This window comes from Bos grunniens, chromosome 15, assembly GCF_055505025.1.
Source record: "Bos grunniens cultivar Pamir isolate PY7600 chromosome 15, Bosgru_T2T1.0, whole genome shotgun sequence".
Classification (NCBI taxonomy): Eukaryota; Metazoa; Chordata; class Mammalia; order Artiodactyla; family Bovidae; genus Bos; species Bos grunniens.
The window spans coordinates 33,999,199-34,025,581 of NC_141179.1; the positions used below are offsets into that span (position 1 = coordinate 33,999,199).

Sequence of the window (26,383 nt, forward strand, 5' to 3'; positions counted from 1 at the left end):
ACCTGTGTTGTTGTTCAGTCGCTAAGTCGTGTCTGACTCTTGCGACCCCATGGACTACAGGCCGCCCATCTCCTCTGTCCGTGGAATCCTCCAGGCAAGAAAACTGGAGTGGGTTGCCATTTCCTTCTCCAGGGGATCTTCCCGACCCAGAGACTGAACCGAGGTCTCCTGCATTAGCATGCAGATTCTTTACTACTGAGTCACCAGGGAAGCCCTATCTTACCTGTGTAAATGTCTTTAATCTTCTCAACAACCCTATTCCAGATACTATTTTTGTTCCCAATTTACAAAAGAGGAAGGTGAGTCTTAGAATCAACAACCTGCCCAAAGTCACATAGCTGGATTTGCCAGATCTGAGATCCCAGGCATTTTCAGCCTGGTTCCAGAGCCTGGGCAAATAGTTTTGAAATATTTTTGAAACAAATCTTAAGGAAACCATCTCAGAACCCTGAGGCACCTGGTGAATACTTGGATTCTTCAGAACACTGCTCTCATCCAACCCCCCTGTTTGCACATGAAGACACCAAGGGAAGTCATTTGTTCTGGGAGATCTGTGAACTAAGACCAGAAGCTGGCGCGTGCTGCTCTGCGGTCCGTTCCCCCAAACCACAGTTTCCTTCTGAAACTGGCTCTTACTTGGGTTCTGTTTTCAGAATGGTCCGTTTGATTACATTAAGTTGTAGGCAGAAGCCTTAAGAACGAAAGCTGAGCTGGTCCTTTCCAAGTGCATCTCGGTTGCTTTGGTTCCCATGGGGATGAAATGCAGCCCCAGTCCCCCGAGGTCTGCAGATTTATGGAGCATCTTCAATGTGCTGCCCTGCTGGCCACATTGGATTCTGATTCAGACCTCCCAGTCACCTTATCCTGTGATTATTCTCCCCAGTTTACAGATGAGGATGCTGATTCCAAGAGACAAGTAGTCTTCTCGGGGCTACACAGCTGCTAGTGACAGGATCCAGGTGAAAAGTCTGGGTCTATCTGCCTCCTGCCCCCTTATCCCGCTAAGCTTTGCTGCTCCTGCTGCTGCTGCTAAGTCGCTTCAGTCGTGTCCGACTCTGTGTGACCCCATAGACAGCAGCCCACCAGGCTCCCCTGTCCCTGGGATTCTCCAGGCAAGAACACTGGAGTGGGTTGCCATTTCCTTCTCCAATGAATGAAAGTGAAAAGTGAAAGTGAAGTTGCTCAGTCATGTCCGACTCTTAGCGACCCCCTCGATTGCAGCCCACCAGACTCCTCCGTCCATGGATTTTCCAGGCAAGAGTACTGGAGTGGGGTGCCATTGCCTTCTCTGTTGCTGCTCCTAGGAAGCCCTTTTCTCAATCAGTAACCAGTTACAAGGACTTTGCTAACGATCCAGCAGTTAAGACTTCATCTGCAGGGGGTGCAGGTTCGATCCCTGGTCTGGGAGCTAAGATCCCACATGCCTCGCGACCAAAACATAAGACAGAAACAATATTGCAACAAATTCAACAAAGACTTTAAAACTGGTCCACATCAACAAATTATTAAAAGGAAAATAACTAGTTGTAGAGGCTGCTGCTCTGGTTTAGAAACTCCCCAAGCACTCCACGTCAATGACAGTACTTGGAGAATCCAGACACAGCGTGATGGGGCATCCCGTATCTGCAGGGAAATGCAAGTCAGGTCTCATCTCTGGGCCTGGCATTGGGAAAGGCCACGGATTTGTCACAGGAGCCATGAAAGGTCAAGAAGAAAGTTTAGGCCCCTCTTGTAATTGCACCAAAAACCCCAGAGACTTCTACACATGGGGAAATCCCCTGTCTTTTCTGACCCTTCAAATAGTCCATCTTTCACCTACTTGATAAATCTTTTCAGATTTTTTTTTTCTTCCTGACAACCTAGGCTGACCAGGATGATGATGTTTATTTCTCTCAAATCTGTCCCCCAACACCCCCACCCTATCGAATGCTACTTCCTATGAATACAAAAGCATATTATGGGGATTTCATAAAACGCAGATCAAAGTGACAAACGGGCTTTTGGCGCTGAGACCTCCCACACACAAAGTGGTCAGTAGACACTTTTCCATTAGAAAATAATAGGTAAATGGTCACTCCTTGACCACCATGCTCCAACCTCACCTTTTCCCTCCACTCGCTAAGCAGCCACAGCTTGCTACCTTCCCCTGCTGAGCCCCCTGTGGGTTGCAGGCTGAAGTGAGGGTGTTGAGAGTGGGAGGGATGATGCAAACCACAAGGGCATGTCACTCAGAGTCTGCCTTGCAGCGTTTCCCCCACGGACCATCTGTCATCTCTGAGTCCAGTGGACTATTGTGACATTTCTCAAGGTTGGCGACCGGTTGATAGCACATCCGGGGGTGAATACAGTTACATTCATCATCTTCCAGAGGACAATTTAAAGTAAAATGTTTAATGCTCTGAAAAGTTGTAAGACAAACATCCTTTCAGGCTCAGAGAAAAAGAGCAGTGTTTCTATCTCAAATAGAGGATTCAGTCTTCCTTTCCTTCACTCGCTCATTTGACAACCTATTTCAGATGCTGAGATGGAGATTTGTGTGCTGGGGTTTATAGCCGTGGCCTCAGGACAACACTTGTTAAAGAAGCGAGATGAGGCAGAGAGAGACACTGAGCTCGGGTGATGGCAACAAAGGTCTCAGCCAACCCTGATCCTGAAGGGAGCTCTGGAGCTGGACCATTTCTCTTTAGAGTTGCTCCACCTGCAGGCAAGGGCACAAAACCTTTCAGCCCCTCTCAGGGGGCCCTTGGAGGAGGTAATGGCTTAGATAAAATGGTTCTCTGCACTGGAGGCAATTCTCAGAGAAGGACCCACCTAACATGTCCCAGCCTCTGGGGAATGGAGGGGGAATCTGGGGAGCTCTCCTGAGTGTACACTCCAGGTGCCAACTAAGGACCAGCATTTACTTAACACCTCTTGCTAACCTTGAACTTTTTCTGTAAATTGGAAGATTATCACAAAAAGCCAGTGTGGTTCCTCTTATTTTAAAGTTTTGCTACAACTGATTCAATTTAATAATCAATTATTTAGCCTATCTCATGGTAAACAAACCAGAAGTCCACCTCCAGGTGAGTGGGCAAGCTGGTAAATTCATATCATGAACTACTACCCAGCCATAGAAAGGAATGAACCCTCCATACATTATTTTGAGATGAACAGTGACAGAAAGCAGATCAGTAGTTGTTGAAGAGGGGAGATAGAGAGGGAAAAGAGAGAGGATTACAACAGGCAGGAGGAAACTTTTGGGGGTGCTGGATATGTTCACTGTTTTGATAGTGATGATGATTTAATAGGTATATGCATATGTCGACATTTATCAAATTGTCCGTTTTAAATATAGACAATTCATTATGTCAATTATATCTCAATAACACTGTTAAAAAGATTCCTATGATCTTTGACTAAACAACAAAGCTACAGTAATCAAAACAGTACAGTACTGGCTCATGGATAAATGAAACAAAGCAGAAAGCTCAGAAATAAACCCACACACTTATGGCCGGTTTATATATGATAAAGCATGCAAGAATATACAATGGAGAAAAGACAGTCTCTCCAATAAGTGACACGGGAAAAACTGGACAGCTACATCAAAAGAATGGAACTAGAACATTTTCTAATATCATATTCAAAAATAAACTCAAAGTGGGAGAAGAAAGACCTAAATGTCAGACCATATACTATAAAACTCTTAGAGGAAAACATAAGCAGAACACTCTTTGACATAAATGGCAAAAAATATTTTTTGGATCCATCTCCTAGAGTAATGAAAATGAAAATAAACAAATGGGACCCAATTAAACTTTAAAAGTTTTGGCACAGTAAAGCAAGCCGTTCAAAAATGAAAAGACAACCTATGATCTGGAAGAAAATATTTGCAAATGATGCAAGCAAGAAAGGATTGTTTTCCAAAATATATCAATATAAAAGCTCACACTGCTCAGTATCTAAAAAACAAACAACCCAATCAAAAAATGGGTAGAAGACCTCAATAGACATTTCTTCAAAGAAGACATACAGGGAGACAACAGGCACATGAAAAGATGCTCAGTGTTGCTAATTATTAGAGAAGACGAATCACCTCACACAGGTCAGAATGGCCACCATCAGAAAGTTGACAAATAAATGCTAGACAGACTGTAGAGAAAAGGCAACCCTTCCATACTGTTGGTGGGAGTGCAAATTGGTGCAGCCACTATGGACAAAAGTATGGAAGTTCCTTTAAAAACTAAAAATAGAGCTACCATATGATACTGCAATCCCACTCCTGGGCGTGTATCTGGAGAAAATAATGGTTCAAAAGGAAACATGTACCCCAGTGTTCACTGCAGCACTGTTTACAACAGCCAAGACAAGGCAACAACCTAAATGTCCACTGACAGATGAATGGATAAGATCTAGTATGCTAAAAAGAAACTATCATGGGGGCAAAGAAAGTGGAGAATCAATTTTCCCCTCCCTGGGAGAGCAGAGGATAACAACAGCTAACTCATATAGTATTTACTGCGCGCGCTCAGTCTCATCCCACTCTTTGCGACCCCATGCACTGTAGCCCACCAGACTCCTCTGTCCATGGGATTTCCCAGGCAAGGATACTGGAGTGGGTTGCCATTTCCTCCTCCAGGGGATCTTCCTGACCCAGGGATGGAACCCGTATCTCCTGCATTAGCAGGAAGGTTCTTCAGCACTGTTCCACTCACTGTGTGTACTCAGCCGCTTCAGTCACATCCAGCTCTTCTGCAACCCTATGGACTGTAGCCCCCCAGGCTCCTCTGTCCATGGGATTCTCCAGGCAAGACTACTGGAGTGGGTTGCCATGCCCTCCTCCAGGGGATCTTCCTGATCCAGGGATTGAACACACCTCTCTTATGTCATCTGCATTGGTAGGCGGCTTCTTTACCACCAGCACCACCTGGGAACCTCTACACATCCTTTAACTCTCACATCAACCATGGGCGTGAGTGCTGTCATTCTACCCATTTCCCAGATAAGAAAACTTCAGGCTTTGATTCCAGAGAGATGGTTCCAGAGTCCATATTCTTAAACACTAATTACTATTCCTCTTTGAGAAGTGCTGGGCCTCAGAAGACAAATAAGAGTCTCCTCAGAAACACAAGGTCAGTTTAAGCAGATAGGGTAGTGTGAACTACAGCACTGTAAACTGTGAGCATGAAAATGTGCTGTGTGCTTGATCTAGGACAAGAATTGTCTACGGGTAGGTTTGGGGCAAGGGTGGAAAAGAAGGCTGAAACAGTAGATTGGGGCCAGAGTGTGAATGGCCTCGAACAACCTGCCAAACAATTTGTACTATAGCCTTCAGGCAAAAAGAAGCCGCTAAAAGCTTCAGAGCAGAAGAACAACAGCAAATTTGTGTTTTGAAAGAGAATGAGGAAGTCGACCTGCCTACTGTGAAACAAACACCTGGCAAATTTCATGTGTCTCCATTCTCAAACAAAAGCCCATTTGATTCATGAATATTGTACTAAAACCACGTTACATCAACAGATTTGGGACAAAATGTGCTGTAGACTTAGGTTTCAGTCTCAGAACTTCTTTTTTAAGATAGTGGAAGATTTTTTAATCAAAACACAAAAAGCACCAATCATAAGAAGAAAAAGTGACAAACTGGACAACAGTAGAACTAAAGACCAGGACACTGCGCTGCCAGCAGGGAGCACAGGCTCCATTCCGGGTTGGGGAATTAAGGGCCCACATGATGCGAAGTGTAGCTGAAAAAGAGAAAGAGGATTTTAAGAGAGTGAAAATGTAAGCCACACACATGGAAAACGTATTTCCAACACCTGTAACTGACAAAGAGCTTATTTCTAGAACATACAAAGAAGTTCCATCAAGTAAAAGGCAGACAATCCTATAAAGAAAATGGGGAAAGGACTTGAATGAATACATCACAAAAAGTTACCCAGGTGACTGCTGCTGCTGCTGCTAAGTCACTTCAGTCATGTCCGATTCTGTGCCACCCCATAGACAGCAGGGATTCTCCAGGCACGAACACTGGAGTGGGTTGCCATTTCCTTCTCCAATGCATGAAAGTGAAAAGTGAAAGTGAAGTCGCTCAGTCGCGTCCGACCCTCAGCGACCCCATGGACTACAGCCTACCAGGCTCCTCCATCCATGGGATTTTCCAGGCAAGAGTACTGGAGTGAGGTGCCATTGCCTTCTCCGACCCAGGTGACTATTAAACACAAAAAAGCTGTCAACCTCATTAGATATCAGAAAAATACAAACTAAAATTACAATAAAACAAAGAGCTGAAATTAAAAGACAAACATGGGTGATAAGGCAGAATAAAGAAACCCCCAAGGACTGCTGGAGGGAGAGTAAATTAACAGAACTTTATGTTTTTTAATTTAAATTTATTTATTTTAATTGGAGGCTAATTACTTTAAACAGAACTTTAAAGAGACACATAATTCCTAGGAAAGTACCCAAACAAAATGTATGTGCTTGAGCTCCAACGGCCATGACAAAAAATGTTGAGAGCTTTACTCTCAGTGACTCTGAAACTGGAAACAGCTGTAAATGTCCACAAAAGAAGAATAGACAAAAGTGACAAATTTATAAACTAGAATATTCTACAGCAATGAAAATGAGAGTACTATATCTACATGCAAGAGTGTGAATAAGTCTCAAAAACATAATATTGAATGAAAGAAGCCAAACACAGAAGAATACATGGTTTATGATTCCATTCATATAAGTTTCAGACACAGGCAAAACCATTTTTACAGTGTAAACATAAAGATATTATTAATCTTTGATTATCTTTGGGGAGGCAGGGAGGGTCTGATATAAGAGGGCTTCTGGGGTCCTTTGCTGTTGCTTAGTCACTAAGTCATGTACGAATCTTTGCGACCCCATGGACTGTAGCCTGCCAGGCTCCTTTGTCCGTGGGAGTCTCCAGGCAACCATACTGGAGTGGGTTGCCATTTCCTTCTCCAGGGGATTTTTCTGACCCAGGGATCGGACCCATGTACCCTGCATTGGCAGGCAGATTCTTTACCACTGAGCCACCTGGGAAGCCCTAGCAATGTTCTATTTTTTGACCTGGGTTATGGTTATTCTCCAGTCACCTGAGTCTTGTATTCATTAAGTCATTTCTGCCCATTTCTCCACATTTTACCAACAGAAAATGACAGAAAACCATGATTAAAAAAGAGAGAAGCCAAGTGACCCTTCTCCAGGACCTGAATTTAGTTCCAAAGAGGTCAAAGCTTTTTTTTCACCGGCTTAAAATGAGAACTTCCATGATGACACTTTTACTTTTGTTTCTTGTCAGTGATTTTTTTTTTTTTTTACCTCCTCTTAAATATATTCAAGTTAAATGACGAGCTCAAGATCTGAAAAGTCAAGCAGTAACTAAGTCCAGACCTGCTTCTGGCTTTATGAGAGCACATCTGACACCACTGTGTCAAGAGGAAAAATAAAGCCTTTTCCTCTTGTGCTCTGACAGGAAGGTTAGAAAATTCTATAGGGAATAGCATTCTTCTAGGTGAAAACAAGCATGGGAAACAACTAACTAGCCACAGGCAATTCACACCTTTGAAGGGAGGCCCTGAGACAACTTACAGCACTTCCCCTGGGCTTCCTTAATGGGGAGCAGATCAAGTGTCACTCCAAAGCAGAGACAAGACATTGGTGGGAAAACCAAATGCTTAGAGAGCCATGGAGCCATAGCAGGAAGAACGTGAAGTTCTGGAGGGAATCTTATGCAGGAGAAGGGGGCAGGAATGAGACCAAATACTCAACGGTCTTGGTTTGTACTCTCAGTTCCGCCACTGACTGTGTCACCTCAACCAAACCCTTCAATTCTCTATTTTGAAAAGTAGTACAGTGCAACCTGAGCACCAAAGAACTGCTGCTTTCAAACTGTGGTGCTGGACAAGACTCTTGAGAGTCCCTTGGAGAGCAAGGAGATCAAACTGGTCAATCCTAAAGGAAATCAACCCTGAATACTCATTGGAAGGACTGATGCTGAAGCTCTAGTACTTAGGCCTCCTGATGCAAAGAGCCGACTCATTGGAAAAGACCCTGATGCTGGGAAAGACGGAGGGCAAAAGAAGAAGAAGAGGGAGGCAGAGGATGATATGGTTGGATAGCCTCACTGACTCAATGGACATGAACTTGGGCAAACTCTGGGCAACAGTGAGGCACAGAGAAGCCTAGTGTGCTGCAGTCCATGGGGTCACAAAGAGTCAGACATGACTTAGCAACAGAACAACAATGCAATCTACTGATTCCCCACTTCTAGAAGCAAGTCCATACACTTCAATATATTCAACAAGGAGAACCTTCTATGGCCCTAGCCACACCAGCTAGTGGCAGAGACGGGGCTACTTCCCACATCTCTTGGTTTCAATTCCAGAAAACTCTCACCATCAGTGCTGCTCACACTTGCCTTCTGATACCTGGAGACCTTGTTAAATGTACCAGCAGCTACTCATTCCAGTGAAATTCTCATTAATCAGTCTGGAGTGGACCCTACCAGTCTGCATTTCTTAGCTGGTGGCCCAAGACATTTAAATCCTCAAACAATTTGAGAAACAGGACATTATATCCCAGTAAACTCCAAGCAAACTCAATTTTCTTTATTTTTATTCTCTTTCTGTCTATTAAATTAGGGGAAATATTTGAAAGATGTTTTTGATGGATATAATGTTCCCCACCCAAACTATCAATACATTTAAGAATATTAACATTAATTTCAACTAGAACCAGTAAATATTATTTCCTTTACAATTCTCTAAACATTGCAGACTAACCTATTTTCTAAACATAAGTCTATTTGTATTGTGCTGTGTGTCCCTGAAAAAATGAAATAAAGTCTATCTCAATTCATCTGGTTAATGAGAATCAAATACCAAAATTGCATATCGTTGCCCCCACTATATCATATTCTCCTTAAACACAAGGCTTTATCTTTCATATCTGTTCATATCTTAGAGCAATACTTAACAAGATGGCTAGGTATGGATGGTGGATGAATGATGGAAGGGTAGGGGGGGTGAATGGATACATATATATTTTTTTTAAATGAGTAAATATATGAATTAGTGAATTCTGCCCCCTGATAACTACAGGAAATTGTTGCCAGAGCTAGAAACAATCAGCAAATCTTGACTGATTTAAATTGTTTAATAAACTAGAAAAGTGAAAAGAAGTTGACATCACTACACAGGAACCTTTTCATTTCTCTCCCACCTCCTCGCTCTCCAAAAGCCCTCCAACTCACTGACTTATAAGGACTACCCACGTGCGGTAGAAAGATCTGTGCCACCAACACATCACTCACCCGTCTCCACCATCGGGGTGACACATGTGGTTCCCTAAATGTTCCACCTGGAGGTATTTTGAGGGCAGCTAACTAAAAGGGGGCTTCCAGAGCCAACGGAGGAGGTGTGAGATGAGGTCACAGAGCCACTGCCTCCCTCTCTCAAGAGAAACCACTCTGCTCTATTTATTTCAGAACCCAGAGGAAGTCGACAAGTGTGACAACAGCAGAGCACAGCATGTGGTGGAGAGTTTGCAGCTTGCTGGCGTGGTTCCCCTTACAAGGTAAGGACTCAGAGCTCGTGTTTTTTTGATGCTCAGTTGACCTAATGTTTGGGGGCACATCTATCAGTCAGTCTACTGCTCTCATAGAGGACTGACTGCAGAAGCACCTCAGGTAAATCTCTCACTTTCCACATAAATCTCTCAGATTCCACTATGATTACACATTGGAGGGATGTTACAGGATGAATTGAATCTCATGTTCAATTGCTAAAGGGTCTACAGAAAGGGTCATTGTAGTGTGTGTCTCCGTGGAATCTGGGTTATGGCAAAGTGTAACTAACAAGCGTACTACTGTCTTTTAAGGGTATACCAGTTGAAAGAGCATCAGTTTGGCATTTTAAAACCTTTTTATTCTTTGGTCTTACTGTACAGCACAGGGAACGCTGCTCGAACTTATGTGGCAGCCTGGATGGGAGAGGGGTTTGGGGGAAATGGATACATGTATATGCATGGCTGAGTCCCTTTGCTGTCCAACTGAAACTATCACAACATTGCTAATTGGCTATACTCCAAAACAAAATAAAAGCTTAAAACAACAACAACAACAAAAAACCTCCTTGTTGTATAAGCCTGAGCCAAATAATTTCTCTGAAACAGTTTCTACATCTTGAAATTAAAATGATAATGATGTTTGATCTACCAAACCCTATTGTTATAAGGATCAAATTTCAATTGTAAAAGTACTTTGAAAATGGCAAAATGCTAGACAACCCTGAATTAGTTCGGAAATCATGATTCCAGTGAAAATCTTGTGCTTATTTTTTGAGTCACTTTACATTTCCTTATTATTTGCAAATGTGATTTTCAATGCTTAATTCTAATGTTGCACTATGAACATTAAAGAAAGACACATAGTTCTTCTCAGCACAGGTTAAATCATTCCTACCCCAAAGTGGGGGCAGGATGTATTGTCCCTGAATCTCTGATTGCAACTTGTATCATTTTATTGCAAAGAAAATCACATATATACAGGGTTGCTTGTTTCCAAATATCGAATCTATAGTTATCTTCCAAGTGAAGCATCTCTCCTTCTAAATCTTCCTTCACCATAGAACTGCATCTGGAGAATGTACCTTTTAAAACTAGATTTCCTTACGGCTACCAAAGGGGAAACGGAGGGGGATGAATGAATTAGGGGTTTGGGATTAACATATTCACACTACTTTATATAAAACAGAATATCAACAAGGACTTACTGTAGAACACAGAGAACTCTACCCAATATTCTGTAATAACCTATAGGGGGAAAGAATTTAATAAATATGTATAGCTGAATCATTCTGCTATACACCTGAAACCAACATAATATTGTAAATCAACTATACTCTTAATACAAAATAAAAATTAAATTAAAAAAAAAAAACTAGATTTCCTATTTTACACAGTATTCCAATTTCCTACTTTATACACTTCAATTAGTGCTCTCTTTTTTGGTCCCTGTACCCTGAGGCACTTAATAAAGATTCAATTTTGGTAATAAATAAGTTTCTTCAATAAGTGGCTTGAAGAAGAGCTAATGCATTCATAAAAAGTACATGTAAGTGGCTAAAATTAGAATGCTTTCTATTATTCCAAAATTTAAAGTCTTTAACTGACCTTCACTTTTTCAGTAGTCATTTTCTTTCAAAAATACCTCACAAAAATAATGTTTTAAATAAAAACTACAATAATTGTGCCCTAAAGTAAGCTGAAGATAAGTCTTATAGAATATAAATTACTCAAGTACTGTTTATAAAGAAAGGGGAGAAATGTATTTATTGCATAATGTACAATGCTGGGTACTCTATGTTAATTTCATTTATCCTAGCAAAAAAAAAAAATGAGAGAGGTATTCATATCCCTAATTTATATATGATAAAATTGAGGTTACAAGAAGTTAGAAAACCTGCTAGTAACTAACAATGTAAATATCAGCAGAGCACATAGTAAAAGTACTATCTCAAGAAAGTTTTCAGGGAGAGTGTATGAATTGGACTGTGATAGAAAATATATTTCTTGATGTGGTTCAAAAGTTTGAAAGCCAGTGATTTGCACAATATGGAAGATTCATTATTGAAAAATCCTCAACTGAAAACTCATCCCAAGGGGGCCATCCGGAGGGCATCTAGGGTCAATCGTATCTGAGAACCAGTTGCCCACTGTGTGTGTGCTGTGTGTTCAGTCCCTTCAGGCGTGTCTGACTCTTTACAACCCTGTGGACTGTAGCCCACCAGGCTCCTGTGTCTATGGGATTCTCCAGGCTAGAATACTGAAGTGGGTTGCCATGCCCTCCTCCAGGAGATCTTCCCAACCTGGGGATCGAACCTGTGTCTGCCTGTGTCTCCTGCATTGCAGGTGGATTCTTTACCCACTGAGCCACCTGGGAAGCCGACTCTAACCTAATCTTACTCATGCCCATCAGGGTCCCAAACAGGATAGGAGCTGACCATGCTGCTTTCTTATCAGCAAAAAGGCAGGAAATCATCAGTTTGGGCAACATAAATTGCCAGCTGTTTTTAGCTAATTGAATTATGGGAAGATCATGACACCTTCTTTTACTGCACAACTTCCATGGGTGCCAAAAACTTAAAGACCAAAAAAAAAAAAAAAAAGACCTATAATCTTGGAACCTGCCCTCTTTTCAGGATTCCTACTGGCAGCCCCTAGGGTGGGTCAAATACAAGAATGGAGAATTTTTCAAAATTCATCCCATTTTCCTATATTGTGGATGATGAAAACCCACCAATTTGCACCCTCTATTCTGGTCATTTCATGGAGAGTAGGATGCATGAGCCACTCTAGTTGCAGATGGAGTAAGGTCCTCTCAATATTTCCTTTGACCAGGAAAGAGTCATCCATTTACTGACATGTTGAGACAAGATTCTTTAAAGCTATACTGGAAATCATTCAATTTTGACAAAATTTGATTCATTTTGACATATAATCTTCTCTATTGAGTCTGTCTAAAGAATAACAATGATGCCTTTTTGTAATGATCTGAATCCAAGCATGTTTTGCCTGCTAACCTCAAAAGGGGAACACAAATAAGGCTCTGATCTGAGACTTAACTCATTGTGTGTCTCTGATTCTAACTTAGCTCCAGCCTTTATTATTTAATGTAAAGTGAGCATCCTATTAATATATTAGTGAATATACATTTACTCATATTTAGCCATTGATTGAACAAATACTTAAAATCTGAGATTGTGCTCAGCCCTGGGAATACAAACAACTTTTGTATGAGGAGTTTGTAATCTATCCACAAGAGACATACTCGTAACTGAAAAAGTGATGTGTGAAGTGCTGCACATGTATACCTGTGGCGGATTCATTTTGATATTTGGCAAAACTAATACAATTATGTAAAGTTTAAAAATAAAATAAAATTTAAAAAAAAAGAAAAGTCTATCTGAAGCCTTCAGGGATCTGGAGGAGAGAGGAGGTCACTGAAGGGGAGAGAGAAGTGAAAGGCCAGTTGAGTTGGGCAGGTTTGACAAAAGTGGTGTAATTTGACTTAAGTCTTGAAGGAGCTAAGAAAGGCATTCGAGGCTGAGAACAGCATGGACAAAGGGAAAGGATCTTCTTGAGTCCAAAATTTCTGGAGTTTGCAGGTGGCCATTTACATGGGGCACCTGAAAGGGAGTATCAGCAAATAAAACTGGAGAAGATAGAAGGTCCAATTATCTGAAATACTGGCCTGATTCATATAAGCAGTGGGAGCCACAGCAAATATTCTAATGAAGGGATCGATTGAATTTGTATATTTTATATGTAATTTTTTTTTAAGAATCTGAGTTTTTATTTTTAACTTTTGGCCGAACTGCAAAATCCCACGGCTTGTGGGATGTGGGATCTTAGTTCCCTGACCAGAGATGGAGCTTGGGCCCTTGGTAGTGGGTGTGCAGAGTCCTAACCACTGGACCACAAGGGAATTTCCTTTCATTGTAATGCTGAAGCAGATGAAAAATGGTAAGTTAGAGGGAGCAGAGGCTAGAAGGAGGTTACTGCAACGGTCCAAGAGAGAAACAATGCAGGCAGTGATAGTAGGGAAAAAGAAAAGAGGAATGAATTGATTCAAGAGATGTTTTGGAGAGGGAAGAGGCTGGGGTGCCTCTCAGATACCTGGCATGCAGTGGCTTGGGATGACAGTGATGACAACAAAGAAATGCTGGAATGGAGCAGGTGGTATCTGTTGCAATTCAATACTTGGGCTACTAAGAAAAAGAATCTGTGCCTTTCTTCAATCTGCCATAATGACCTATAGTAGGGTGGATACACTGCAACTCCCCAAACCTTGAGAAAAACCAAGGACTCTTAGGAACCATGCAAATTTCATCTACAGGTGCTCTGGTAGGTGGTTATGACTGTTGCTCGCCCTTCAGCTTCAGAGTCAGTCACGTGTGCTTTGGTGTGACACTATTCCACTCCTAGGACAATTGGCTCACGGGATGGGGGGTGGAGATGATGGTGAAGGTCATACGTTCCCTTTCTACATATAAACCAACCACACAGACACAATCTATAGCCTTAGACTTAACTAGTGACCTCATGACACATGGCGGTACATGGATGGATGAACCCAGTCACGAAGATAATGACCAAGCCCAGAAGTCAATAATCCACTCAATAAACACGACCTACCAGTAGTACGTGGTGACCTCCTAGGAGAGACATCACAGTGATTCATTGCCAAGCTCAGGATGTCCAGCATTTGGGAGTCACATCAGAGAACTCTGAAGACTGACAGAGAGAACTAGCAAGTAGGCACAGGGCACTTGCTGTCTACGCTAGAAATGCTAAGGTGAATACGAATATAATATAAATGTTTTTAGAGCCTGCAGGGGAGGAAGTGGTGAGCTAAGAAGATACCCCACACCCAATCCCTTTGACAAAGAAGGTGAAAGTTTGACTCTAAACTTGGGTGAAAAAAAGATTTTAAAGACAAATTCCACTGTAGTTTTCAATAGCAGCAAGAACATCATGGGGAACTTTTTTCTTAGAAGATGTGGCATCAAAACTCAGGTACCACTGTCCTTCTCTTCTACTCTTTGACATGACTTAGACACATTAGCCAATATTTTTAAGTACCGCAACTGAAGCAGTGTGGTGCAGTGGCTTCTCACTGAGCTAGTCTTCCTTTCTACAATGATTTCCTGTCTCTGAATCAAACATGGGGTCTACATGACAACATTGCAAGAGAAACAGGCTTAGGAAGCCAAATGCAAGGCTAGGAGCCAAAAGCAGAGGAAATGACTGGTGTTCTAAGCCTCAGATGCAGTCCTTTCCATCTGGAACTTGGTACCTCTTCTGTGGTCAGCAGCCTGACCCGGACATCTCAACAGCAAGAGCAAACACTCATCTTGAGAGATAGAATTCTTTGCCATATGCTAAAACACCATACTACATTTTCATACAATTTTTAAGACACTGTAAGGATTAAATGACATGATTTAATTCATAAGCATGCATTCCCAAGAAAAAGACAATGATATTTACACCTTTAAAATGGGAGACATTTATCCATAAACAGAGTGCACATAAATCTCACCTCTCCTTTCTCCCCCAGTGTGGGCTTCCTGTCTAAGACAATCATTTTATCAAAGGTAAGAACATTGGCAAAGCCTCTGAGTGTTAACTTCTTGCCCGAAGGATGAAATCAGGGGATGTTGCTTAACATTAGTTTTTATCCTATCATATATTTATGTAGTAACTGTCCTCCTCTCTGTCAATATTCTTATGAACAACAGGAGAGCAAAGATAGCTATCCATTGCCTGTGTTACAGTGTCATCATGAAAGCTGGCATTAGACCATTACTTGCCAAGCTTGCACTGTGACAGTTTCTGTTAAGAAAGAATTGTAGATAAATATAAAGCACAGTCACTGCCCTCTTGCAGCTTCAATCTGTGGGAAGCAAGATCATGCACAAGGGCTAGAGGTAAAGCAAGAATCGTATAATGGAATGATACAGAACAAGTTGGTCTAGACTCAGATTCTTGGCTCAAGAGTTGCTTACCCTTAGAAGAAATTCCATTGTCATTTCAATGCATTTCTACTATTATCCTTATTACCCAATCATGGGTTGATTTTATAGATGAGAATATTTCCAAATGACCTGCCTAAGCAGAATTCTGGCCTATGCCTCAATGGTTTTTTTTTAAAACAATCTCTTTTTATTGAATCCTTGTTGTTCATTATAGTATTGGCTGATGATATGAGTATTTTTCCATCAGGACTCAAGCTAACTCTTTTCCCATGAAAGTCAATAAGAATACAATAATTTTGGGTGATTATTGCTGGAGGCTAGGTTGAAATTAATGACTTCAAAATGGAACAAACTAAAAAGTCTGTAACAGTTAATTCCCAGAGCTCTTCAATGTGCTTTTCCTAATACTTGAAATTTATCACAAGGAAATAAAGTCATTTCTTTTTCCTTTTTTTTTAACAGCTAATATGATACAATAAAATTCATTGCATTTGCTATTCATATTTTATAACCCCATGGTATTCTTCTGTTTATAGACATGTTTTGTACTTTCAATAAGAATTTTTTCATCCTCAGGAAAAAGAATTCTTTAATTTTAAAGTTGAAAAAATAACAAATGGCAATAAATGTGCCAAATCAGCAGTAAAGCAAATTTATTCTTCTATCAATTTCTTCTTTGGGAGGATAACTTTGCAGCTGCTTAGAACTATTGTTTCTCATTCTCTGGGGGTTATGATTTGGGGAAATTACAGACTCTTACATGTGCCCAGGAAAGCGCTGCTGTGGAATATTAGATCAGAAGAGATCCAAGAACATCCACCGTCTGGTGGAGAAGCTCTTCCACCCCAGGGGCTTACCTACTCCCCAGGAAGAGCAGCTCTGTAATTCACAAGAGCCCCAGAGGACATAACATTCTTTCTTAGAATCTGAGACCCACCCCCCATCAACTGTACTTGAAGACACGAGTCAGCCTTTTTATAAACAGAGGCCAGAAAAGCTGAATTTTCTGGGCTCTCATCACTTAGGTAGTCCGACCCAGTTATACAAGCATGGGCTTAGACACCCACAGACCTGGGCACCGATGCCGTCTTGAGGACCTCTGTGACCTTGAACCTGTACTGCCTCATCATCAAGTGAGCAAAACCACTCTTCTTTTAGAGCAGGGCCACCCAAACTCTGGGATCTAATGCCTGATGATCTGAGGGGGAGCTGATGTAATAATAATGGAGTGCACAATACTGTAACGCACTTGAATCATCCCGAAACCATTGCCCCCTCCTCCATGGAAGAGTTATCTTCCACAAAACCAGCCCCTGGTGCCAAAAAGATTGGGAACTGGTGCTTTAGAGCGTTAGTTTGAAAGCTGAGTTTAATATCAGTAACATGGAAGATACAATTCCCAGCATATGGCAAGGCAAGTGCCTCATAGACGCTGTTCAACTTTCCTTTCATCAAAACCCACCCCTTCACTTATGCTCCTTCAAGAGACATCTTGATTGCTCTAGCACACTGCTTCCCTCCTCTCCTTGCAGTTTTTGGTGTTGACTTTGGCTTCTGTTTCTCTAACAAATGTATACAAATGATCAAACGATGAACAAGGTTGCCTCAAGTCTAAGCCCCTGTCTCAATTCAGGTGTAGTGTGGCCCATGCCTGTCTGACGGTCCCCAATTCTCTTCCTCCACAGAGGCCTTTCGGACCAACCACATGGAAACTGTCCCCATAGAGGAAGGCCAGACGCTCACTCTAAACTGTACCGTTTCTCAGGAGACCACCTCTCTGCAGTGGCTGGCCCCCTCGGGCTTCACCATTTTCTTCAATGAACAACCTGGTAAGTGAAGAAGAAAGAAACCACCGCCAGACCTCAACCTGACGGATTTTCCAGACAGACAAGCTGGTGGGCCAGAAAGTCAGCATGAGTCACCCCAATGGTGGGCTTGGCCCCACCTACTGTGACATGTAAATCGCACCCAGAAGCCTGTGTTTTACACACGGCTGCTTTTTTTCTGGCAGGAAGTCTGAAATGGAAACCCCACCAGCATGGTTGGTAAAGGGGGCTCAAATGACAAAGCCCGTTTCCGCCATCCCACCTCACCCCCAGGTCACTTTTTGACTCTCAGCGACCATGAAACCACCAACAGCACAAGGACAGATGGCAGCAGACAGACAGGTGGGGGGCCCGTGGTCCTCGTCAGCCAACACGTCACCCTGCTTCTCCAGCCAGGGGCTCTGCTTTCCACCTGAGCAACCCAGAGTCGCACATCAAAGCCCACCCCAAAACGGCTCCCCTTCTCTCAACGGTCTTAACAAAAACTCAGGATCACTGAGCAAGAGGAATTGGTGGCACATTTTACTCTGAAAAGGACAGTAGCCTTCCTCTCTCACAAACACACACTGAGTCCTAGATGCCTAAGATGGGAGGGAACTCTTTTTTCCTCCAATTTTATTATGATATAATTGACATATAACATTGTATTGGTTTAATGTGTACCATATAATCTTTTGATATATGTATATATTGGAAAGCTACCAGCTTCCCTGGTAGCTCAGAGGTTAAAGCGTCTGCCTGCAATGCGGGAGACCAGGGTTCGATTCCTGAGTTGGGAAGATCCCCTGGAGAAGGAAATGGCACCCCACTCCAGTACTCTTGCCTAGAAAATCCCATGGAGGGAGGAGCCTGGTAGGCTACAGTCCATGGGGCCTCAAAGAGTCGGACACGACTGAGCGATTTCACTTACTTTCATATATTGGAAAATAATACCACAATAAGTTTAGTTAATATCTGTCACCTCACGTGGTCACAGGTTTTTTTTTTTCCTTGTGGGAAGGGATTTTTAAAAATCTATTTAGTTCATCTCTTTGGGAAGTATTTTATGAAACCCTTCCTTTATAATGAGACTATTTTTTTAAACTCTGGATTTTTTTTAAGTTTTTTTTTTTTTTTAATGTGGGCCCTTTTTAAAGTCTTTATTGAATTTGTTACAATATTGCTTCCGTTTTTATGATTTGGATTTTTGACACCAAGGCATATGGGATTTTAGCTCCCTGACCAGGGATCGAATATCGTATCCACTGCATTGGAGGGCAAAATCTTAATCACTGGACCACCAGGGATGTCCTGATAATGAGACCATTTTATATCTCCATTTAATACTTCTAATTACCAAATTCTTGGAAAAGTATCCAACACAGCAAATTTCATTCTGCTTTGTAAAAGCAGACCCTCTAGAAAAACTTGATGTGCTTTAGAAAATATGATTAAATATTGATAGGTTCACTGCAAAATAACTAAATATATTATTTTAAGCTAAACCAACTAGATTCCAATAGAATAAGTACATATTAATGGCTAAAAGTTCTGAGAAGAAACCTTTAAGGAGAGAGAATTCTGTTAAATAATGCTTTCTGTTGCTTTGTTTTGGTTAAACTGGGCTTCCCTGGTGGCTTCCTTCCCAGTGGTAAAGGATCCATCTGCCAATGCAGGAGATGCAGGTTCAATCCCTGGGTTAGGAAGATCCCCTGGAGAAAGCTATAGCAACCCACTCCAGTATTCTCGCCTGGGAAATTCTACAGACAGAGGAGCCTGGCAGTCACAAAGAGTCAGACATGACCGAGCAACCAAACAACAACAATAATACTGGGAGATGGACATTCTCAAATGTCTGATCTAGTGTGATGGTTCTCCTTCAAGGGTATTTTTTTGCCCTCCACGGGATATTTGGCAATGTGATAGTTTTGGTTGTTATAACTGAGGAAAGGCATGGGGATCTGGACTCTAGTGAGAGAGGCCAGAGATGCTGCTAAACATGCATAATGCAGAGTGTAGCCCCCCGTACTCTCACCCAATAGAGAATTATGGACTCAAATGTCAGTAGTGCTGAGGCTGAGAACACCTGGATTCCAGCTCAGGTAACATCAGTGTCCCAGGACACCATAACCATTATTTCAGATGAGAAACAACCTTCCTTGGTCAGCCAATTGAGGTTTAACTATTTTAGGCTTGTTCACATTATAAATCTTAACATTAGGAAAAAAGAAACAAAGAAAACCACTCATTTCAGGAGCCTCTGATTCGCTAAGGGACCTTTGACTTGAGATGGAAATCCCAGATCAAGACAGAATCAAAAAGAATAATTGCTGTTGGCTAGAAGTTTCTGGAACTGTGGGAGATTTTATGTTCTTGTGGGGGGTTTTTTTGTTTTGTTTTATTGTTGCTTTTGTTTATTTTTACCATTCCCTAAACATTAGAAAGTACTACATACTCTTTGGGAAACTTCAAATAATAATGAACTTTTCTTCTAAACATATCTTGGTTATTCATTGTCATATGAAATTGTAAGAACAGTAGATTTTACAGCTTTGTCATCAAATCAGTTTGACAACTATTTTTGTTCTGATCTTATTCATGTGACTATAAAATTTAAATAGTGATAATTATGGATAGCTTTCCAATAGTGTTTTAAAATTTAATTGGAGTATAATTACATCACAATGCTGTGTATGACAAGACAGAGAATTAGATTTCTAAGACAAATTACACTGGGGCATTTACATAATGTAAAAAAAAATTATTTAAGATCCTCCTATCACCTGAACCCTTTGCCAGCCCAGAGTTCATAACTTCCTACCAGCATAAATAAAACAAACTGCTTATTTCACAGATCCTAGTATTAAAATACTTTATTTCCTAAACCAGCTTCGAACTATTGAGAGGTCTCCAGCTGGTAACACTAGAATTTGGAAGGCAGCTCAGTTAAAGATGCGATATCCATCCCCTTAAAGTGTGATAATCAAAAGCCATTCCAGTGAAAAATCCATCCACTGAGAGTCTGCATTCATCTGATATCTCTCCTTATAACAGCTCTTGTTCCCTCTTGTGCAGCTTTAAAAAGTTCCAAATACCAGCTTCTTCATCACTCCTCCGATCAGCTCTCCATCAGCGTGCTGAATGTAACACAGCATGATGAAGGCGTGTACAAGTGTCTGCACTATGGCAAGTCCGTGAGAACAAAGGAAGTGAAAGTGATCGTGTTAGGTAGGTGCCTAAAAGCCAGTAAACCCGGCCCGGGAGCGATATACTTAGGAACGGGATATATCATTTTTAAACTCAATATTAAAATATGTTGCCTGCAGCAAGGCATTTATTTCCTGGCACCTCTGCCATCTTCACTGAGAGAAAACAGAAAGGAGCAATTTGAGTGGCAAGTCCCAGACTAAATGTGAGTTTGTGAAAATCGTCTTGGCATCAACTAAATTTTCTCTGCAGGGAACTAAAAGGAAAGAGAATTCGTACTGGCTGAACTGTGACTCTGCGCCAGGCACTGTACCGGGCTACAAGGAATTAAAGATGAATTAGGCACAATCTCTGCCCACAAGGAGTTTGCACAGTTGTTCAGGAAGGCAACACACACACACATACATCTAGCGGAAACTTCTGACAGCATATCCTAGGATAGAATATATTCAGATGTAACTCTGCTGGACAATCGGCTCACACCCTCTGCAAAACAAGTTCCTCTCTTCTGGTGGGGGATGGGGTCGGGAGGCTTGGCTAGGAAGTGACAGCGGGAACTTGCTCAGTTCTGCAGAGGGTCCTTTGTGTTCAGTGTTAAGTCTTACTATCTTGACTTTTTGCTTTTTTGTAGCAGAACAGATCAATTTAAAACACTGCCTTTTATTGATCTCTAAATACCATAATTCTACATACCACACAAGGAATTCCTAAGACTCCTCTTCTTGCATTAGTTGAGTGTGGTACCTGCCATAAAGCACAGGCACAGTGACAAAGTCTCTGGGAAGGAGTGGCTCCCTAGGGGTTCTGAGAAGCAGTGAGACTCAACTTTGGGGTCAGCTTTCCCTCATGTTGCTGGTCATCCTCAACATCACTCTGGGTCAGGCCAAATCTGTGCTCTACTGGGACTCTCATAACACCCCTTGCCTACCTCTGTCATTGCATCTGACACGTGATCTTTCAGTGAGCAGTTTAGGGGGCTGCTTCTATCACCATGCTCCTCTTTGAGGGGCCTCATCTTTCCCACATTTGTATTGCCAGCATCTGGTACATACTTGGAACTGACTTCATAATGTCTTAATGGCAGACGGATGAGTAAATAGATGCTAAAGGGTCCCATTCTGTACCCCACAGTGTGAGGTAGAACAGAGAAGAAGATATAAGCCTATCTGAAAAAACTTTCCTAGACAGAAGTAAAAAGAAATCGGGCTGATGGGCCCTTTAGAGAAATGCCTCTTTGATGGGAGGAGAGGACAGAAGTAACTTATACTGAGGTGAATCCTAGACTCATGAAAGTTTAGAGCTCAAACAGCCAACCCATAAACCAACTCCTTCACATCTCAGGCAAGGAAACTGATACACCAAGAGGTTGTGGGACTTACCCAAGTTCTTACAAATAGTTGGTGACAGAGATGGGGCCAGAATTCCAGCTTCTATCCTCACCTCGTGTTCTACCACTCAAATACACTCATCTATAAAATTTAAGAATTACTGTTGTAACATAGTCTACTTGGGAATTTCCAGAGACTAATCACACATCGGGTGACAAATATTCTGATGACAGCCAGAGTAGCTTTACAAGTACATAAAAGCCCCTTTACATTCTGAGAAAGGTCAAGTGAAAAAATATGCCATTATTTAGACCACCCCCTACAACGATCCCTACAGATTATTAGGCTCTGTGCTTTGCTGAGATATGTAGACCAGCTAATTAAGCACAGAAAAATCAATTTTCTTCTAGCAACTCCTGTCACGCCAACCCTGCAAGTTTCAGTTATCAAGACGCACAATGGAGAAGAACACGTCATACTGAAATGCTCCACCGTGAGAAGCAAGCCCCCTCCACGGATAACCTGGCTCTTAGGGAATGGCATGGAGCTCTATGGTAAGTGAAGAAACCATTCTCTTTTCTCCTTTGTTTGCCTTCCTATTTATATTTTTAAGGAATTTTTAAATGTTCTGGCACCCTCTGGTGGCAGAAAGTGCCAGAAAACCCCACTCAATATCTCATTCATCCTTTTCCAGACAAATTATCCTTATTAACCAATCGATACTATGCCTTATGCTTGAAAGCCTCAACACAAATAACATGGTTACATGGTTTTGTTTAAAACAAGGTAGAAACCGAAAATGGTACATGTATTAAATATTATGGTTTCATAGACTCAATAGACATGAGTTTGAGCAAACTCTGGGAGATAGTGAAGGACAGGGAAGCCTGGCGTGCTGCAGTCCATGGGGTCACAGAGTCAGACACGACTGAGTGACTGAACAACAACAACAAAGGCTTTGTAAAATTTCATTTTATGAATGGTGGGAGAGGATAAGATGGCTGGATAGCATCACTGATTCAATGGACATGAATGTGGGCAGACTCTGGAAGATAGTGAGAGACAGGGAGGACTGGCATGCTGCAGTCCACGGGGTTGCAGAGTCAGACACGACTCAGTGACTCCACGACAACAAAAAAATTTCATAAAAGACATAATATAGCTATTACCTGTACCTCTGAGCATAAACTTTGTATCAGACACAGAATTGAAAATATGTTTAGGACTTCCCTGGTGGTTCAGTGGCTAAGACTCCATGCTCCTAATGCAGGGGGTCAGGGTTCAATCCCTAATCAGAGAACTAGATCCCACACGCTGCACCTAAACACCCTGCATGACTCAACTAAAGACCCCACATGCCAGAACCAAGACCTGGCGCAGCCAAATAAATAAATGCATTTCCAAAAATACATATTTAACATAATACATGCAATTGGAACAGATAAGATCTTGCTTGAACAATGGAGTAGCATGTCATACTCCCTATGGCAGATAAAACTATTTTGATAACAGCAACAACAACAAAAGCCTAAGGTTTGAGCCTTTTAACTGAAGCAGGAAAACCAACTGTCATGCTTGGGAACTGATTCCAGTTTGTTTACATTTCAACATACATTTCATTCAATTTATGTAAATATAGGTTCAGTCCACTGCCAATTCTAGAACTTTCTTTAATCTGCCTTATTCATTCAACCTGAGTAAGGGCTTGGCTCTTTGTGTTCCACAACATTAGGCTGTCTTGTGTAACCATGATAAGCTTTGGATTTTTTTTTTTTTTCCAGTAGTGCAGGGTTTATAGGAAATTATCCACTCTTGTTCATCTGCTTCTCTTTGGGAATGGGGCCAAGCACATCCCAGGTGGCTGAGGGAAATTAGAGTGAGGTTAGAAGTCTAACAGGTTTGCCAAGATGTCAAGGCCGTTGGTTTCTCAGAGAACCATGCCACCCAAGAGCATTAAACCGTCACGATCTCACACACCACTTTAAATTGCTTCACAGGTGAAACCCACCATGAATATGAAACTGATGGGAAGAAGTGTAATAGCACCAGCACACTGACAGTCCACGCATATGGCAAAAACTCAACAGCAAGTTGCATTATCCGACACAGAGGCCTGCAAGGAAGAAAACTGGTAGCACCTTTTCGGTTTGAAGATTTGGGTAAGAACCACCAACGGCTGTCTTTGATTATCTTAAATTTACCTTATATCACACTAAAAACAAGATGAAATGGAGTAGGAAAAGTCCTTCAGAGCAAGCTCACTGTCAGCAAAGCTTTTTTAAATAACAACTTTCTTTCATGATTGAAAGTTCTCCAGCTGGGCGACAGAGTTACTGTTCCAACACTGAGAAGAGTCCCAATTGTGTAGAAAGCCTAACAGAGTGCCGTATGCAAGCAGAGTCATGCTTGTTTTTTGATCATGACAGCTGGCATAACTTGACCTAAAATAGTTTTATTGCAGTCATGTTTTTGGAGAGACCAGGTGAAGCTTACTACACCCCTGTACTTAACCCCTAAGGGGATAAAACTAACTGAAATAAATCTAAACTTGTCAATATCATTGTATGTTAACAATCATGTACCCACATTAAGTCATGACTATGCTTTAGATTTGTTTTGTTGTAACTGTTTTAGAGAGCATAGTCTACCCATGTTAATATTCTGAGCAGGGGCTTCCCTGGTGGCCCATTGGTTAAGAGTTCGGCTTCCGACACAGAGTGTGCAGGTTCAATCCCTGGTCGGGGAGATAAGATCCCACACGCCTCACAGTCAGAAAATCCAAACATAAAACAAGCAGTATTGTAACAAATTAAATAAAGACTTTAAAAAATGATCCACATCAAAAAAAATCTTTAAAAAATATTTTGAGCAGAACACCAAAAATTAAGAATAATAAAAATGAAAAGAAATCAAACATTAAATGTGAAGAGGAGTTGCCTCCATTTCCAGAATCTCTGTTTCCTGATCCCATCACCAAAGGTTTAAGAATTAATTTAAAAAGTATATAAAACGTTTTGAGCCAAGAAGTAGCCTCTGAGAAGTAGTAGGCATCACACATCTATCATTCACAGGACTCCAACCTTCATTACTTTATAAGGTACTTCTCAGTGTGACTCTGGAAAAGGGCATGGCAACCCACTCCAGTGCTCTTGTCTGAAGAATCCCGTGGACAGAGGAGCCTGGCAGGCTGGTCCACGGGGTCGCAAAGAGTAGGACCGAGTGAGCACTCTCGGTGTGAAAGATGTTCCTGAAGGATAAGCATTCCCTCACCCTAGTGAAAGAGGAAGCTGCTGGATGACCATGAGTTTGTTGAAAAAGCTCTGTATCGAATGAAATAACTGATGAGGAAAGGTACTTGTGAACAGGAACCTCACTGTGAGAAAACTATCCTGCTGCTCTGTGGAGGCTGACACTGTGGTTAAAAACTCCCCACTCACTACCCTGTGTTCTCCGCCGGTCACTTTCTCATCAAACCAAAAGTAGGTCTTGAGGAAGCTGGGTTTAGAAGAATCACGGGCCCCCAGATTGGGCGGACCTATAATCTGACGTAAATATTCTTTCCTCTCTGTCATTCATCCCCCTCCTCACCCTCCACCCCCAGCCACCCCCAGCCATGGAAGGGAGCCTAGGGCACATGGGGAGGCAGGAAGGTCACCAAAGAGTAAATGAGGCTTTTTTTTTTTTTTTTTACCTAAATGGCTCTGAAAGATGTTCAGATTTTAAATAAAAGAACCAACATTATCAATAAATATATATTTTAGTTTTCAGCAATTGTTCAAACCATCTACCAAAATTACTGCTGAAGGAGAGATCACAGTTTCTCCTCCTGGATGGCCATAGTTCTATACATACACAGTGTGTGTGTGTGTATATATATATGTATGTATATACACACATACACAGACTATTGAATATATAGTGCACAATTGTATATATACACTATGGCATATACACACAATATATACAATGTGTATAGAATATAGTATATGTAATATATATATAACCTGTTTTGTACATAATTATGTAATTATATGAACTCATATAGTATACATTATTCTAGATCTTAATCATTTTTGATAAATTTTATCCTCTGTGTCCCCAGCAGTTGCACATCATCCTTATCTTGTAATCTGCTTCCAGCTCTTCTATTTGACTTGGCTTCGAGCTTTTCACTCCAGGCAACTTCTCCTCTCTTCAATTTTCTCTGGTCTCTTTGTGGCCACAGAGCTCATTTTAGCCTTATGATCTGTTTTACTATTTCTCCAGTGTCTCCTTAGTGGTTCTTTTCTCAGAGCCCTTGGCATGTGATTCAAGCATTTTTATAGTTTTAAATTTTTAGTGTTTGATTAAGAAAATAATTTACAAAGCCACAGAAAAATCCTTTGATTAAATGAAAGACTGAAAAACACTCACAGGTTCCATAAAGATATTACAGATCAGTATCAATATTGGTAAATTAACAGGCATTGTTTTTATAAGCTCCCTGGTTGCAGGCCTGTTCGTTGACTGA

General features: G+C 41.4%; 2 protein-coding genes across 11 annotated transcripts in view; one reads left to right on the forward strand and one right to left on the reverse strand.

Annotated features, from left to right (window-relative positions):
- BSX (brain specific homeobox) overlaps window positions 1–26,383 on the reverse strand; it is a 180,427-nt gene that overhangs the window by 22,927 nt on the left and 131,117 nt on the right. For 2 of the 9 annotated variants that reach the window (XR_015141993.1, XR_015141996.1), the window contains one exon: window positions 5,708–5,726. The exons of 5 other annotated variants lie outside the window; for them this stretch is intronic. The gene's annotated coding sequence lies outside the window, so the exon portion shown is untranslated. Of the gene's footprint in view, window positions 1–5,707; window positions 5,727–21,946; window positions 22,015–26,383 lie in introns of those variants that run through there. 2 more of the 9 variants (XR_015141995.1, XR_015141990.1) reach the window with 2 other exon arrangements.
- Window positions 9,485–26,383, forward strand: part of CRTAM (cytotoxic and regulatory T cell molecule) — a 28,791-nt gene continuing 11,892 nt past the window's right edge. The window contains exons 1-5 of one of the 2 annotated variants that reach the window (XM_086339692.1): window positions 9,485–9,570; window positions 17,219–17,362; window positions 20,414–20,566; window positions 22,284–22,427; window positions 23,871–24,032. In XM_086339692.1, the coding sequence (XP_086195818.1) occupies window positions 9,525–9,570; window positions 17,219–17,362; window positions 20,414–20,566; window positions 22,284–22,427; window positions 23,871–24,032 (649 nt within the window). In that variant the 5' untranslated portion in view covers window positions 9,485–9,524. Of the gene's footprint in view, window positions 9,571–9,613; window positions 9,683–17,218; window positions 17,363–20,413; window positions 20,567–22,283; window positions 22,428–23,870; window positions 24,033–26,383 lie in introns of those variants that run through there. The other variant, XM_086339693.1, reaches the window with a different exon arrangement.